The sequence below is a fragment of the Rhinoderma darwinii genome, chromosome 5 (assembly GCF_050947455.1).
Source record: "Rhinoderma darwinii isolate aRhiDar2 chromosome 5, aRhiDar2.hap1, whole genome shotgun sequence".
NCBI classification, from domain to species: Eukaryota; Metazoa; Chordata; class Amphibia; order Anura; family Rhinodermatidae; genus Rhinoderma; species Rhinoderma darwinii.
The window spans coordinates 122,231,427-122,247,647 of NC_134691.1; the positions used below are offsets into that span (position 1 = coordinate 122,231,427).

Consider the following 16,221-nt stretch of genomic DNA (forward strand, 5'->3'; position numbering starts at 1 on the left):
ATATACAATTTTATATATATATATATATATATATATATATATATATATATATATATATATATATACACACACAATTTCATACATGAAAGCAAAAGTTAAACTTTGGTGGTGAGACAAGAGTCGTATAATATAAAATGCATTATCCACAATTTCCCAATACAGATGTTGAAGCCCTTGATGTCCAGGCCTGAAAAAGTGTAAATTCCCTTTCCTTTAGTCCAAGCAGCAGCACTTATGGGGATATCATATCCTCCTAAAAGACAGGACAGGTGGTATCAATTACTTAAGTCAATTAACAGCCCTATAATAGCTAGCATCACAGTAGGCATCCTGTGTATCTCTAATGATAAAGAAACTTCAATACTCAAGTTATGCTGAACAGAACACAAATATTTTATTGGGTGGGGAAAACAGTGCTGCTGCTTGGACTAAAGGAAAGAGAATTTACGGTGAGTAAAAATTACACTTTCCTTGATGTCCTTCACAGCAGCACTCATGGGGATGTAGCACGTAATCGCTTTCCTTGAGGGGGGGTTATTTTATCGCGGACAATATAATTGCTCGACCAAAGGCTGTTTCTCCATCTTTCCTGATGTCTAGTTTGTAATGCTTTGCAAAAGTATGTGAAGAACTCCATGAGGCAGTTTTACAAATCTGTTCAATTGGAATGCAGTTTTTCTCTGCCCATGAAATGGATACGGTTCTAGTAGAATGGCCTTGATAGGCTGTGGAGCTTGCAACCCTGAGTGGGAATAGCAAATAGTAATTACTTCCCTTATCCATCTGGACAAGGATGCCTTAGATAATTTTTTCCCCTTATTTCTTCCTTGAAATGACAGGAAGAGATGTTGCGACTTTCTAAAGACATTAGTATGTTCCATATAAATCTTTAAGACTCTACCTGCGTCTAACTAATTAAGTTTACATTCATCCTCTGATGATGGGTCTGGGCAGAACACAGGTAGCTCAATTTGTTGATTAATGTTCTGGAATAAAGGAACATTTGGGGAAAAATAAGGCAAGATCTTCATTAGGACGCGGAAACAATAGAGAAACAATAAGAAACAATAGATAAGACACCGAAGAGCCCAGAGCCTGTATGTCACTGACTCTCTTAGCAGTTGTTATAGCCACTAAGAAGCATACCTTGAGTGAGAGGTATTTCAAATCTACGGAATGTAGTGGTTCACAAAGATTATTGAGCACAATACAAAGGTCCCACTTAGGTACTGGATCCAAAACAGTCTCTCTGATCTTTTGGACTGCTTTTACAAATCTTTGGATAAGAGGTTCTGCAGATAACTTTCTGCCCAAAGAAGCTGATCTGAAGCTGGTCTTAGTACCTTATCAAACTCCTCCTGTAGGAACTCCAGTATATTTTGAACAGATGGAGTGGAGGGAGAGAATTTATTGTTTTTGCACCATTCGGAAAAAGAAAACCTTTATCCTACCATAGGTTTTGTTGGTAGCAGCTCCCCTGGATTGTAAGAGGGTGTTAATGACTGTCTCTGACAGACCTGAGTCAGCTAGAAAGGACCGCTCAATCTCCATGTTGTTAACTGTCCCAGATGGGGACAATATTGATTGCCCTGTGACACCAGAGAAGGAATCAGGGGTAGAATCCAGTAATTCCCCTTGCTCATTGACATGAGTAGAAAGAACCATGCTCTCTTCGGCCAGCTGGGTCAGATGACAAGTACCGAGACCTGTTCCCGTTTGATCTTCTGCAAGACATTTGGGATCATTGGAATGGGCGGAAATATATACACTAGGCAAAATTCCCATGGTATGGTTAGGGCGTCTAAGGCCCATGGTCTGTCTGCTCTGAACATGGAACAGAATCAACCCACCTTCGCGTTCTCCCGGGTGGCCATTAGGTCCACTAATGGTTGACCCCAATATTCCACTATCTGATTGAAGATCTGTTGGTCTAGAGACCATTCTCCTGTTAGAGTCAGAGCTGAGTCTGTCTGCTATAGTGTTGAGGGTCCCTTTTATGTGCACAGCTGTTAGCTGTTGAGCATATGTTTCCGCCCAAGCTAAGATTGGCGCCACCTCCATAAGAAGGGGTTTGGATTGGGTGCCTCCCTTGCGGTTTAAGTAAGACACTGTCGTCACATTGTCGGAGAGGACTCTCATCGCTCTGCCTTGAAAGGCTTGGTGAAAATATTTCAGGGCTCTCTTCACTGCTCGCATCTCTCTGTGATTTGAGGATATCAACCTCTCGGTTGGAGACCATGTCCCCTTCACCATTTGTCCTGACATATGAGCTCCCCAACCTGAGCTGGATGCATCTGTTGATATGTTGATCCATGACTGAGGGGCAAAGGACTTGCCGTTCTTTAGACTAAACCACCATCTTAGTGAGGCTCTTTTGTCTCTGGATATTATCACTGTATCGTCCAGAGTGGCTATGTCTCAGTTCCAGACCTGCAGGATTTCTTGCTGCAGGGGTCACGTGACATTTTGCCCACTTGATTACTTCGCTGACCGATGTCATCACACCCAGTACCTTCATCATCAGACTAATCGATATGGGTCTGAGGGTTGAGATGTCGTGCTGCCTCCTGCACACGACCTAATCTTCCAGGTGGAAGGTAAATCATCATCCATCGGGTATCTAGGAGGAACCCCAGAAATTGTTTCTCTTGTGACGGCTGAATATGAGATTCTCCCGAATTGATGAGAGTTTGAATTTGTGATCGAATGATCTGCAGATGAAACTTGAGGGTTTGTGCTGACTCAGCCTTCACCAACCAATCGTCCAGATAGGGTATTACTGTAATGCCTTCTTTCCTGAAGCTGGCTATCGCCATCACAATCAACTTAGTAAATATGTATGGGGCTGATGATATCCCGAACGGCATACCAAGGGGCCGTTCCAGCTGGTGGGAGTTAGTGTGACGTTCGATACATTGATTGGTTTAGGTTCCAATTACGTTCATGATGTGGGTGGGGATAGCCCTATAAGGCTCTTGAGTTTCTCCGGCGCACGCTGGACCAGGTATCAGTGTCTCAGTGCACGCCGGAGAATACAAAATAAACAGCATAATATGTGCTGACCGGCAATATTAAATAATTAAAGCAATATAAACCCCTGAGGACGCTCTCCTGTATTTACAGGGGCACAGAAACGCGTTGGGACGTTTACTTGTGGTCAACAGACCATTGTTATAATTGTTAGGGTCCTCTGTAAATGTCTAAAGTGTTGCATGTTCGTTACTAGTGCATATAGGACATCTCAATGAGGCTTGATGATTTTGTACCGCCATGGCAAATAGACCAGTAGTGTGAATTACTACACCTGTCTAGTGTCGTATTAATATAAGAGTTTACCAAACTTTACTGATTTATTTCAGACACTTCATTAGGGATCCATGATCTGTTTTGCCAAGGCCTATACTCAGATTGTTGGGCGTTAGTGCCCCTATTTTTTAGATTTATACTAATAAAATATTTTTAAGCATTTATAGAGGCAGTAATTCATATTTAATAATTAAACGTACACTCACAATACGGATTTTTTGGAATACAGTAGCACCGAATGGTCTTTCATGTACTTTTCCCAATGGGGATAGAAAAAAGACAACCTCCCTCCTACTGGTATACATCTGACATCAGAACTCCAACCTTCTGCCAGCAGGTAAAGGGTTTCTTCCTCTACCTCTTGGGCATCTATAGCTCCCTCACTGGTAGCTTTGTACACCAGTTGACTAGGAATTTTAACCCTCTATCTTGTCTTCCTGCGTTCTTCTGGCCTCTGGTTTTGCCATGAAAAGAAGACTTGCATTTGCGTTTACCTGACTGAGGGAGAGTTTTTCCTTTCTTGTCGGATAGATCTTCCATTAGAGTATCTAGTTCTGCCCCGAAAAGCCTGTCAGGCTGAAACTCCATGGAACAGAGTGCATTCTTGGAGTGGACATCTGCACCCCATGGTTTTATTCAGACAGACCTTCTCCCAGCTGTTAATAGGGCCATTGTATGGGCTTCAAATCTGGCCTGCTCGACCATGGCATCGCAGAGAAAATTGGATGCTAATGAGACTTGTCTGAAGGATTTCAGAATGTCGTCCCATGAGACACCATTATCAATATCCTCCTCCATCTGCAGGAGCCAAGATCTTAAATATTTTGCCACAGTGGTGGAGGCCAGTGCCGTCTTTGCTTGGGCTGCGCCTGTTAGATATGCCCTTTGTAGTGCACTATCAATTCTCCGATCCATGGGGTCATGAATATTTTAACCGTTCTCACTACGAACCACTGTACGTTTGAACAGCTCTGAGATGGCAACATCTACTTTTGGAGATTTTTTACATTCCTTACTTTGTTCTTCATCAATGATGAACATTGTTTTGAACCTTTTATTTAAAATAGGTCTTTTGTCTGGTGACTTCCATTCATTGATAATTAGATTTTTAGTGAGGGTGTTAACCTTAAATGCTCTAACTTTCTTGGGCAAGCCATCTTTTCCAATGCCATTATACTGCACACGTTCATCTGAACGTATTGCCTTAAGCAGTCTGGACATCTTCTCTATGGGAAAGAGATTGATTTCCTGGTCATCATCACTTTCAGACGAAGAGGTATTTACTTCATCAATGACTCTAAACCCATCAACCAGGTCTGATTCCCTTGGGGATGACATTTCTCCCATTGGTCTGGACTTGCAGACCTGGGCTTGAGAAGATTCTCCCGATTTCTATTTCTCACAAGAAAAAGATCCCTTAAGTTCGGAGACAGATTCACGAACAAAGTCCTTCATCCATAACATCATTTCCTTTTTGGACATAGGTTGATCTTCTCTGGAGGATTGATTAGATCTGCAGTCAGAGTTAAAATAATATTCGCTACCCTCTGGCAGACTTTCTCACAGATCCCCTATCCCCAGAGCCTTGACTAGACATCTGTGGATAGAGAATGTAGAAGTCAGACCTTTGTGTATAATGAATTGTATAATTTACGTAGTTTATTAAATGAGAAGATACATGTATCTTGTCTGTGAGCAGGACTAATTAACAGTCTCTGACTGATTTAAATATCCCTCCTCAACAATATTAATATACATTGATTGGAAGTGCATTAGTATTTACCCTATTAGCAGCCACTAAACCATGCACGCGTGGCCGCTACTTCGCACATGCGCGTGTCTGCGCGGAGACCGCTACATGAGCTATACGCGTGTGGACGCGGAAAAATGAAAAAGAAAAAAATGGAGCTGGGCACGTGATGACAGACGCTAGAATGCGTATGCACAGATGCGCTCTGCCAGCTGGAGGACACCACTCTGTAAGTACACGGTGCAGCACAATGCAATATCCGGCAGCTTTACTGGAAGTAGATATATAGGAACAGGAAGTAAAAGTGGACTCTGCAAAGTGAAAGAAACATTTACAAGCTGTACACAATGCAGCGACCCTGCATACATACATCAGGCCACTTACATAAATTTAACAGGAGTTGGAATAACAACAAAATTTAGAGTATACATCCAACCGCTGTAGACACCACCTTCCCTTTAGTAGAAAGGACAGAAAAAAAACACAAGATGCCTACTGTGATGCTAGCTACTATAGGGCTGTTAATTGACTTAAGTAATTGATACTACCTGTCCTGTCTTTTAGGACTTATTTACACGAACGTGTAATACGTCCGTGCAACGCGCGTTATTTTCACGCATGTCGCACAGACCTATGTTAGTCTATCGGGCTGTGCAGACTGTCCGTGAGTTTCACGCAGCGGGTGTCCGCTGCGTAAAACTCACGACATGTCCTATATTTCTGCATTTCTCGCGCATCACGTACCCATTGAAGTCAATGGGTGCGTGAAAATCACGCGCACCACACGGAAGCACTTCCGTGTGACGCGCGTGATTTGCGCAAGAGCAATAAAAAGTATGAATGAAAACAGAAAAGCACCACGTGCTTTTCTGTTTACAAACATACAAACGGACTGTCATAATGATGGCAAAACGCACACGCTCGTGTAAATCTGGCCTTAGGAGGATAGAATATCCCCATGAGTGCTGCTGCGAAGGACGTCAAGGAAAGCCTTAATGACCAGCTATTTATTTTTTTTTTCATTTTCACCCCTCTGCCTTGCAGCAGCCATAACTCTTTTATTTCTCATTGATGTGGCTATATGAGGCCTGGTTTTATGCAAGATAAAAAAAAATTCCTGCGCAGTTTGAGGGATACAAAAAAAATACAAGTAAAAGTTATGTGATTTATTTTTGCAGCGTCAATATAGAAAAAAGCGATCTTCGCCATTTTTTTGTTTATTTTTTTATACCTTTTTTATACCTTTCACTTTTCACGCTAAATAACCTGTTATATTAATTCCTCAGGTTTTAACAGTCGAGAAAGATACCTAATATGTGTAGGGTTTTTTGTTTTTATGTAATGCATGGGCAATAAAATATATATATGCAAAATAATGACTTTTTAAAGACTTTTTAAAAAAATGTAAACAAAAATAATTTAATAGTTTTTAATCCAATAAAGGGATAACTTTTTACCAACTTTGTTTTTTACTTATAATGTATTAGTATTCTACTGTATGCTAACACATCATACTGTCTCACTATGACACAGGCTGCTGTAAGTGTGTCCTAACAGCAGGCTTACAGAACAGACGGCCCTAGGGTCCTTTCTAGGTCACCAGGGCTGACTGCAGAGGGTTTCCACAGTTTCGGATCACTTCACTGGTTCCATTGATGCGATCGAAGACTGCGGCGATCAAAGGATTAAACAGCTGGGTTTGGAGTTTTCTCCAATCCCGTCTGTATTCAGGAGGTTTCTCTAAGTTCAGGAGCTGTTAGTTATAGCTCCTGCCTACAGAATGAGTGCTCACTGGAGTCTTTTCTACAGAGATGCCAAAAGACGTTGCTGTAGATTAAATGGTAGATGGTCGTTAAGGGGTTAACTTGAAACTCCTGTGCCATAGGACAATATCTGTAGAAGGATACCCACCTACCATGTGGCATTTATAATAATGGAGTCTGTCCCAATATTCTTCTATTATCTGTATAAGTCCCATTACAAACAGGATCAATACTGTCATATCAATAATAGGAATGCAAATTCCCCAAGGCAGCACTCCCTGCCACAGTCAGCAAAATATAGTCTGGTCAGTTCATCTAACAATACCTCATTTATTAGGGTATTGCATAAATAACAATTCCATAACAAGCTGGAATTTCTCCCTTTACAAACAGGGTCATTCCAAAAAGTAAAGCAAGGAAGCATACAGGATTCATCTTTAAATCTTCTGTTGTACCATTTTAGTCTAAGACAAGGTGATGGCATAGGATATGTGTGATGTCTATGTCAATTAATGTTATACTAATGGAAATATTATAAATTATGTAGCTTGGCATAACTAATAAGGCAATGCCTTGCAAGATTTGGTTTATGTAAGTCTGAAAGACAAAAAAAGTGGTAGTAATGGTGGTTTGGAGAATAAATCATAATGTAATGTCCGTGGCTGCGGGTTGTCAGCTCCAACCTCACCCTGACAGCCGCAGCCACGAGTCGGCAAGCGCTGGCCCCAGCCTCCTCCTCAGGAGACGCCAGCGCTCGCGTCCACTCACCTCTGCCGGATCCCGTAGAGTGCGCGCGCACGCTCGTACACGGTCTTAAAGGGGCAGTGCGCGCGTTCGACCTCATGGACGAACTTTGACCCGTGAGTACCCTGGATTATAAGAGGGGTCCAGCCCCCTAGTTCTATGCCTGAGCGGTGTTGTGTTCCCTATAGTTTGTCTATGTGATGGCCTCCTAGTGTGGTCCCTGTTCCAGTCCCTGTCCCTATACTTGTTTGCAGTTCCTGTAGCTAGCAATCCATACATTTCTGGTCTAGCACGGAGCTGTGCCAAAGTCGAGCTGCACTACATCGACGTCTGACCTGCTTCACCTCGCCTGATGTCCGCCCGCTACCTAGTCCAAGCCGAGCCTGCCCTGCTGCTGTCTGAGCTGCCACAGGTACCTATAGCAGGGGCGTAGCTAGGGGGGGGGCAGGCGGGGCACTTGCCCCGGGCGCAGTTCAGAGGGGGGCGCCAGCGCCCCCTCCTCCTGCACTATAATTGTACCTGTGTCGAAAGGACACAGGTACAATTAGAAGCAATGAATGACCGGGCACGTTCCGTGCCCGGCCATTCAGCGCCTCTCCACGAATGAAGCGACTGGTACCTTTTGTACCAGTGACGCTTCCGTCGGTGAAAGGCGCTGACTGACTGGCAGGGAAAGTCATCCTGCCCAGCCAATCAGCGCCTTTCATAGACGCCGCGTTCAACCCCCTGGAGACCTGCGCAGAAGAGAGCAGGTCTCCATGGCTGCCGGACGGCGTGGGAGCGGGAATAAGGTGAGTTTGAAATGTTTTTTTTTTTTTTTTTAAATTGTAATAGAAGTGTGCGGCTGTATCTGCGGGGGGGGGGGGGCGACGACTTTGTCTACCTACGGGGGGTGTCTATCTACAGGGCTGGGCTATATACAGGGGGACTATATCTGCTGGGCTATATACAGGGGTGCTATATCTACAGGGGGACTATATACAGGGGGACTATATCTGCTGGGCTATATACAGGGGGGCTATATCTACAGGGGAGCTATATACAGGGGGACTATATCTGCTGGGCTATATACAGGGGGGCTATATCTACAGGGGAGCTATATACAGGGGGACTATATCTGCTGGGCTATATACAGGGGGACTATATCTACAGGGGAGCTATATACAGGGGGACTATATCTACAGGGGAGCTATATACTGGAGTGGGCCGTCTATAGAGCACCATATACAGGGGTGGGCTATGTACAGGGGGACTATATCTACAGGGGGGGCTATATACTGGAGTGGGCTGTCTATAGAGCACCATATACAGGGGTGGGCTATATATTATATAGCCCCCTGTAGATATAGCCCACACCTGTATATGGTGCTCCATAGATAGCCCACCCCAGTATATAGCCCCCCCTGTAGATATAGTCGCCCTGTATATAGCCCAGCCCTGTAGATATAGCCCTCTGTAGATATATTCCCCCTGTAGATATATTCCCCCTGTATATAGCCCACCCCTGTATATAGCCCCCCTATGTATAGCCCACCACTGTAGATATAGCCCCCCTGTATATAGCCCCCCTCTGTAGATATAGCCCCCCTGTGTATAGCCCACCCCTGTATATAGCCCACCACTGTAGATATAGCCCCCCTGTGTATAGCCCACCCCTGTATATAGCCCCCTCTGTAGATATAGCCCCCCTGTGTATAGCCCACCCCTGTATATAGCCCCCCTGTGTATATCCCAGCCCTGTGTATAGCTCACCCCTGTATATAGTATCCCACAAATAGCTCCCCCTATAGTGCTCCACAGAAAGCCCACCCCTGTATATAGCCCCCTTGTACATATAGTCCACACCTGTATATAGCCCCCTTGTACATATAGTCCACCCCTGTATATAGTGCTCCACAGATAGCCCACCCCTGTATATACTATATACAAGGGTGGGCTATCTGTGGAGCACTATATACAGGGGTGGACTATCTAGTGGAGCACTATATACAGGGGTGGACTATATGTACAAGAGGGGGGGCTATATACAGGGGTGGGCTATCTGTGAAAAAACACTATATACAGGGGTGGACTATATGTGGAGCACTATATACAGAGGTGGGCTATATCTACAGGGGGGCTACATACATGGTTGGGCTATCTGTAGAGCTCTATATACAGGGGTGGGCTATATCTACAGGGGGCTATATACAGGGGTGGGCTATCTGTAGAGCACTATAGGGGGAGTTATTTGTGGGGCACTATCTACAGGGGGCTCTATGGCAGGCACTATCTACAGGGGGCTCTATGGCAGGCACTATCTACAGGGGGCACAGTGTGTGTGTGTGGGACACGGTGTATGGTGCTATTATAATTAGAGGTGCAGTGTATGGCGCTATTATATTTAGTTGCACAGTATGTGGTATAATGGGAACTTTATCTTTATTTATAGGTGCAGAAATGTTGGAAAAGTGAGAAGCTGAAGACATGTGAGCGGCAAACTGCAGAAATGGCCTGTGACCGGGAGAATTCATCATAGAGGTCTGGACCAAATGGAGAAAAAGAACTAGAATCTGAGACGTCACCGGTGAGTCACTTAATGTAAATGTTTATTCTGCCTCTAATCAGTAATGTAGTCACTGTATGATCTGCAGCGAGATGATTATGATAGGATTTATTTTTTGTGAAACGGCATCTCCCAGCATATCCTTATCATTGTTCGGGCCATGCTGGGAGCTGTAGTTTTACGCCGTACAAACCTATACGGCAGGGGTTGCACAGCTGTATTTGTTCTGGGGCTGTATATATGTATCGAGCTTGGTTCTGGTGTTGTGTATAGGACCATATTGCTTGTAAAATGTACAAATAATTTTATGCTCGCGTTACATAAAAAGAAATGACACGTCGATTGGTAGAGAAAACAAACACGGCGAGGGGGAAGAAGAGCTTGGGGGGGGGGCGCCAAACTAAATCTTTGCCCCGGGTGCTGGAGAACCTAGCTACGCCTCTGCCTATAGAACTATAGACAGTCACCTGCTCCCTGTTGGCCAGCTGCCTTACCGTCAAGGCAGTACGGCCCAGTGGGTCCACAGACCCTTCGTGACACATAATCTGCAGATGAAGCAGAATTTAATTTGTTACTGAACTATTGTGCACTGTTAGAATATAATTCAGTAGGTTTGCCTGCAGTTCTATAGAAGAGCATTGCAAACCCATAGTGATGAGATGTGTTAAATTACACACTCAGCTCTCCTACATCTGTGCATTTATTTTTTTTGAGACTTCGGTATAATTGGTGACATTAATTCAAACTTTGATGTTTAAATTATGTTTTTCCCATTGATCATAGCTATTAATATGATGAAGTCATATTGTATAAATGCCTAGACAATCTCTGAAAAAGCTACCTAGACACTATGTGATATATTTTAATTAACCATGTCTAGAACATGAAAATAATCATGTTAAACATATTAAGAAGTTTGGTTCATACAGAATACTAATATGCCAAGATAAATGGAATCTTCTTTTGTAAGTAATCTCAATCCAATTATATATGACTGATGACATCTCCGACACAAAGCAAAATAGAAATGTAAAAGCTCTGTATTATGCTGCTTTCTAGGATTGTGCCTAATAAATGCAGGAACACAGACACACACAAAAGAAATTGCTTACGTGACTGCCCTATGATGGTTGGATTTTTATGCGACTCTTTTTCGCAAACTCATCTTGAACCCAAAGTACAAAATCTAATATTTGAAGATTTTTTTTGGTTCAGAATCAAAATCCCATGGCTTAAAATACAATAAGCCCTTCCTGACCTTTCTTGAGAAAATAGTATTGCTAGATTTACTTTCAACGGATGCTCACAGGTATCTTCAAGCAAACTGAAAGAACGTTTTTTCAATAAAAGTGGAATAATCTGAAACATTTATAAGTATACACAGGAAAACTATATCCCTTCATTTTAGAAATAATGCAACAAGCACTAATTTCAATTGTTAGGAGCACATGCTTTTCAGAATATATTCTTTATCACTTGTAATTCTAAAACAAATGACTATGATTCTACTTTATTAGCAATTAATTTATAGAAACCAGAAAACTAAAGCAACATCATTTTATGGTCCAGTGTCTTATTGCACTGTTGTAGCTATTTCTTTGGATGAATGTACAGAAGAGACGGTAGAGAGGAATTCATAATTTTCTTAGGATAATAGGCTGATTTGTCTTTTTTTTATGTGCCCCCAGTGGTCAACAATAAATGCCAAAAAACATGTGCACAGATTTTTTTATTGCGTCTGGGTCTAGAAAGTGTCGAAAAAAAGCAGCAAATTTTTGCTCAAAATGCTGTAATCTGGCACAATTTAGACGTTTGCACCTCATTAGACAGTTTTTAAAAGTGTCTCGAAAAGAAAGCGTGGCTTGCCAGAAAAGGGCAATTCTAACGTAAAATAAGACAAATTAAAAGTGGTATAAGGAAGAGAAAAATGTCTAACAGTTCAGGCAGGATGCCCCAAAATGATCATGCTGTATGCATTACTGTGAGAAATGTGGCGCATTTTGTGCCCGCCTGGTCTAAGTTTATGCTGTCTAACTATTAGACAACATTAGTAAATGTGGGCCATGGTGTATATCACATATACAGTCCTTCATAGAAATTTCTACAATATGCATTCCGCTGTTCCAGGTTTGTTTGCCTTTGTCAATGTAAGATATCAAAATTGTGGCTTGTGTTGTTTAAAGGAGTTGTCTAGTTTAGAAAACCCGTATTATTTTCATATATGCTGTTATGGAATTCTGAGAGAGGGGCACTCTGTTCAGGACCTTTATCTTTTGGTCAGAGTCGATAGTGGTTATAAAAAGCTCCTTTATGACCTGCATTACACAAAAAGTCTGCTGAATTAAGTAAGCACTGTGTAATGTTTAGTTTTCCATTGTAGTAGCACTTCAAAAGAACCTAGCAGGTGAAAGCTTTATGATCAGCTTACTGTCAAGGGACCCTTTTAAGTAAGGATTGTCCAAACCCTAAAATTCCAGACTATCCTGTGATGGTACTATAATATATTTTTCTGATGGTGGAAACAGATGTTTGAATATAGGAATTTAGTTTTATTTTGCAAAAATATTAAAATATATATACATATATTGTATCGCCACCATCTTTACGACCTGTGTAATAAAGTTAACACATTATTTAAACTTCACAGTGAACAACATAATAAGAAAACATTAAAAACAATGTGAAACTTGCCTTTTGTTTTCATCCTCAAAAAATAATAAAAGCTGATCAAAAATTGATATGTACTCCAAAATCGATCTATTAAAAAATATGACTTGTCCGGAAAAAAACAAGCCTGCGGCTACATCGACAGAAGAATAAAAGACTTAGGGCATGCCCAGACGTGGCAGATTTCTTCCGCCACTATCCGCATCAATGCAGCACAGAATCTGCGTTACAGATTCTGTTGCGGATCTGCCCAAAATGGGCATTAAATTGATGCGGACTAGCCGTTGCGTATTGAGGTGAAAGTACTTCCCTTCTCTCTATCAGTGCAGGATAGAGAGAAGGGACAGCACTTTCCCTAGTGAAAGTAAAATAATTTCATACTTACTGGCCGTTGTCTTGGTGACGCGTCCCTCTTTCGGCATCCAGCCCGACCTCCCTGGATCACGCGGCAGTCCATGTGACCGCTGCAGCCTGTGATTGGCTGCAGCCGTCACTTAGACTGAAAGGTCATCCTGGTAAGCTGGACTGGAGGAAGAAGCAGCGAGTTATCGGTAAGTATGAACTTCTATTTTTTTTACAGGTTGATGTATCTTGTGATCGGAAGTCACTGTCCAGGGAGCAGAAACAGTTACTGCCGATCACTTAACTCTTTCAGCACCCTGGACAGTGACTATTTACTGACGTCGCCTAGCAACGATCCCGTAATTATGGGCGCACACACGTAGTCACCCGTAATTACGGGTGCACACATGTAGTCACTCGTAATTATGGGAGCGCCATTGACTTCCTCAGTCTGGCTGTAGACCTAGAAATACATAGGTCCAGCCAGAATGAAGAAATGTCATGTTAGTAAAACCAATACGCTCCGCAGCAAACATAACATGTACATAACATCTGCGGACTTCATTGCGGAATTTTGAATCTCTATTGAAGTCTATGGAGAAATTCCGCAATGAGTCCGCAACCAGTCCGCCACACGTCCGCAATAACCATTGTATGCTGTGGACACCAAATTCCGCTCCGCAGCCTATGCTACGCAGCGGAATTGTCCGCAACGTTTTAAACTAACCCAACCACAAAGCTGTGGAAGGCAATGGAAAAACGTGTACGCTGCGGATTTCTGTGGTCATGCCCTTATTGCCCTTGGAATGTGGTGACTATTTTTTCTTCATGAAATGTGCTGCTATTGTGCAAATGTTGTAAAGCATTAAAAAAATTACAAATATTTGGTATCACCCTAATTGTACTAGCCCATAAAAGAAATGTGACATGTTATTTATGCCGCACAGTTAATTGCATAAATATAAAATGCAAAAAAATGTTTAAATTGCTAATTACCATCACACCCTCAAAAAAAGGTAATAAACAATGATCAATAAGTTATATGTACCCTAAAATGGTGCCATTGAAAAATAAAACTCATCCTGCAAAAAAAAGCCCTCATACGGATAAATTTGTAAAAAAAAAAAAAAAAAAAAGGTTATAGCTCTTGGAGTGTGATAATGAAAAAAACGTAAAAAAAAATTGATGTGTTCCCAAAGTAATGGGTTAAGGGATTTTGATATAATATTTTCATAATGCAAAATATTAATTATTTAGGTTCCCCTTTAAAGTAACGTGACAAGACTTAAAAAAAATAAGTGTTCACATACGGTACCTTTAGGAGACATCTCTGGAACTTCAGCAATATAAGGTTCATTGATAAACTTTGGTTCATTGTCATTGATATCCAAAACTTTGATAACAAATTCTGATTCTGCTTCAACCGGAACTCCTGTGAATCTATTTACGGCCTGGGCTCTGAGAGTATAAAACGGTTTTTCTTCTCTATCGAGTTTTTTCAGCACAGAAATTTTTCCTGAGTATTCATTCATTACAAATATTTTTCCAGCTCCATCTCCAAATAAAATATATTTAATTGACCCATCATGTCCATCAGAGTCGGTTTTCAGCTGTAGATGGAATGAACAAGTTATAACTTTGAGTACATTGTAAAATACAACTCTACAAATAGTAATAATAGCAGTAATAGATTCTTCATCTATATCTAATTGGGTAAGCATAAAGCTATTGTTCAGGCAAAACAAGGCACAAGCCTTTTGTAGGACTGCAACTCTGGTGTGACACAACTTTTTTATGTATCTATTGTGCGTGAAATGTATGCTCTACACTGCAAATCCAAATCTGTATATGTGGTATTGTCTGTCCCCTCCATAAACCCTAATGCCACATTCAGACCTGGTGGAATTGCTGTTGAATTCCGCTGTGGACAATCCGCAGTGGAATTCTGCAGCAGCCGTTTTTTACATTTGTTTCTATACATTTTTAGGAAACTTAGTTCAGACGTTGTGGAAAATAACTGTGCGGAAATCAGGCTGCGGTGCAGCATGCACATTATGTTGCGGATAAACAGCGGAATTTCACTGCAGATTTCAGCCCTTGCAATGCAAATACTGAAATCTGTGGCAAGTCCGCTGTGATATCTGCAACGTTTGAATTACCTGTAAACTATGCAAATGTTGCTGCAGATTCGTTGCGTAATTGCCCCGAATATGGACCAACATTTGCAGTGGAAAAATTCTGCCACATCTGAACATGGCCTAATACCTATATTAACACATCACCCTATACCGCACCTTATATGCTGTATTGAAGAAAAAGCACAACAATTTACTCAAGAAATAAAACACTAAATGACTCAGAGATTTCTCTTCTTCATTTATCCTCCAAAATGCAAACTACTCTGCTTCTCAGCAAATTCTGAACTGGGCAAATCAATTCTAACAACTCTAATGGCTAATTATAGATAGTCATATTTCATAGTTTTCCCTGTACAAGCACAGCTCCTGCCTGGTCAAAATGGCACAGACATTTTAAGTATATTGAACTACTTTGTAAACTTTCCATACTAATGTTTCATAGGTAGTTATGTCACCTACTTTATCTCAACAGGAATTCTGCTGCCTTTAGCCTTAATGCTCTAATTGCATTGAACAAATCTTTCAAAGAATAAAAGGTACTGTATGCTGGATATTACATTTTATGAAAGCTGCAGATGTAATTGTTTAACAATCGCAATAAATAAATGGCTTATGTCTGCTCTTACAGAACACATTTTTGCTAATAGACTTTGTCAAGATTGTTAAAATGTCTTCACAAATAATGTTGACTTATTCAAAATCTAAAAAGAAGCATTATGGCTTTAGTCTTTAAAGAGGCTCTGTCACCAGATTTTGCAACCCCTATCTGCTATTGCAGCAGATCGGCGCTGCAATGTAGATTACAGTAACGTTTTTATTTTTAAAAAACGAGCATTTTTGGCCAAGTTATGACCATTTTTGTATTTATGCAAATGAGGCTTGCAAAAGTACAACTGGGCGTGTTGAAAAGTAAAAGTACAACTGGGCGTGTATTATGTGCGTACATCGGGGCGTGTTTACTTCTTT

General features: G+C 41.6%; 1 protein-coding gene across 1 annotated transcript in view; it reads right to left on the reverse strand.

Moving 5' to 3' along the window:
- LOC142652705 (cadherin-19-like) overlaps window positions 1-16,221 on the reverse strand; it is a 179,574-nt gene that overhangs the window by 110,773 nt on the left and 52,580 nt on the right. Inside the window, exon 3 of the mRNA XM_075828377.1 lies at window positions 14,433-14,727. Coding sequence (XP_075684492.1) covers window positions 14,433-14,727 — 295 coding nt within the window. The remainder of the gene's footprint in view (window positions 1-14,432; window positions 14,728-16,221) is intronic.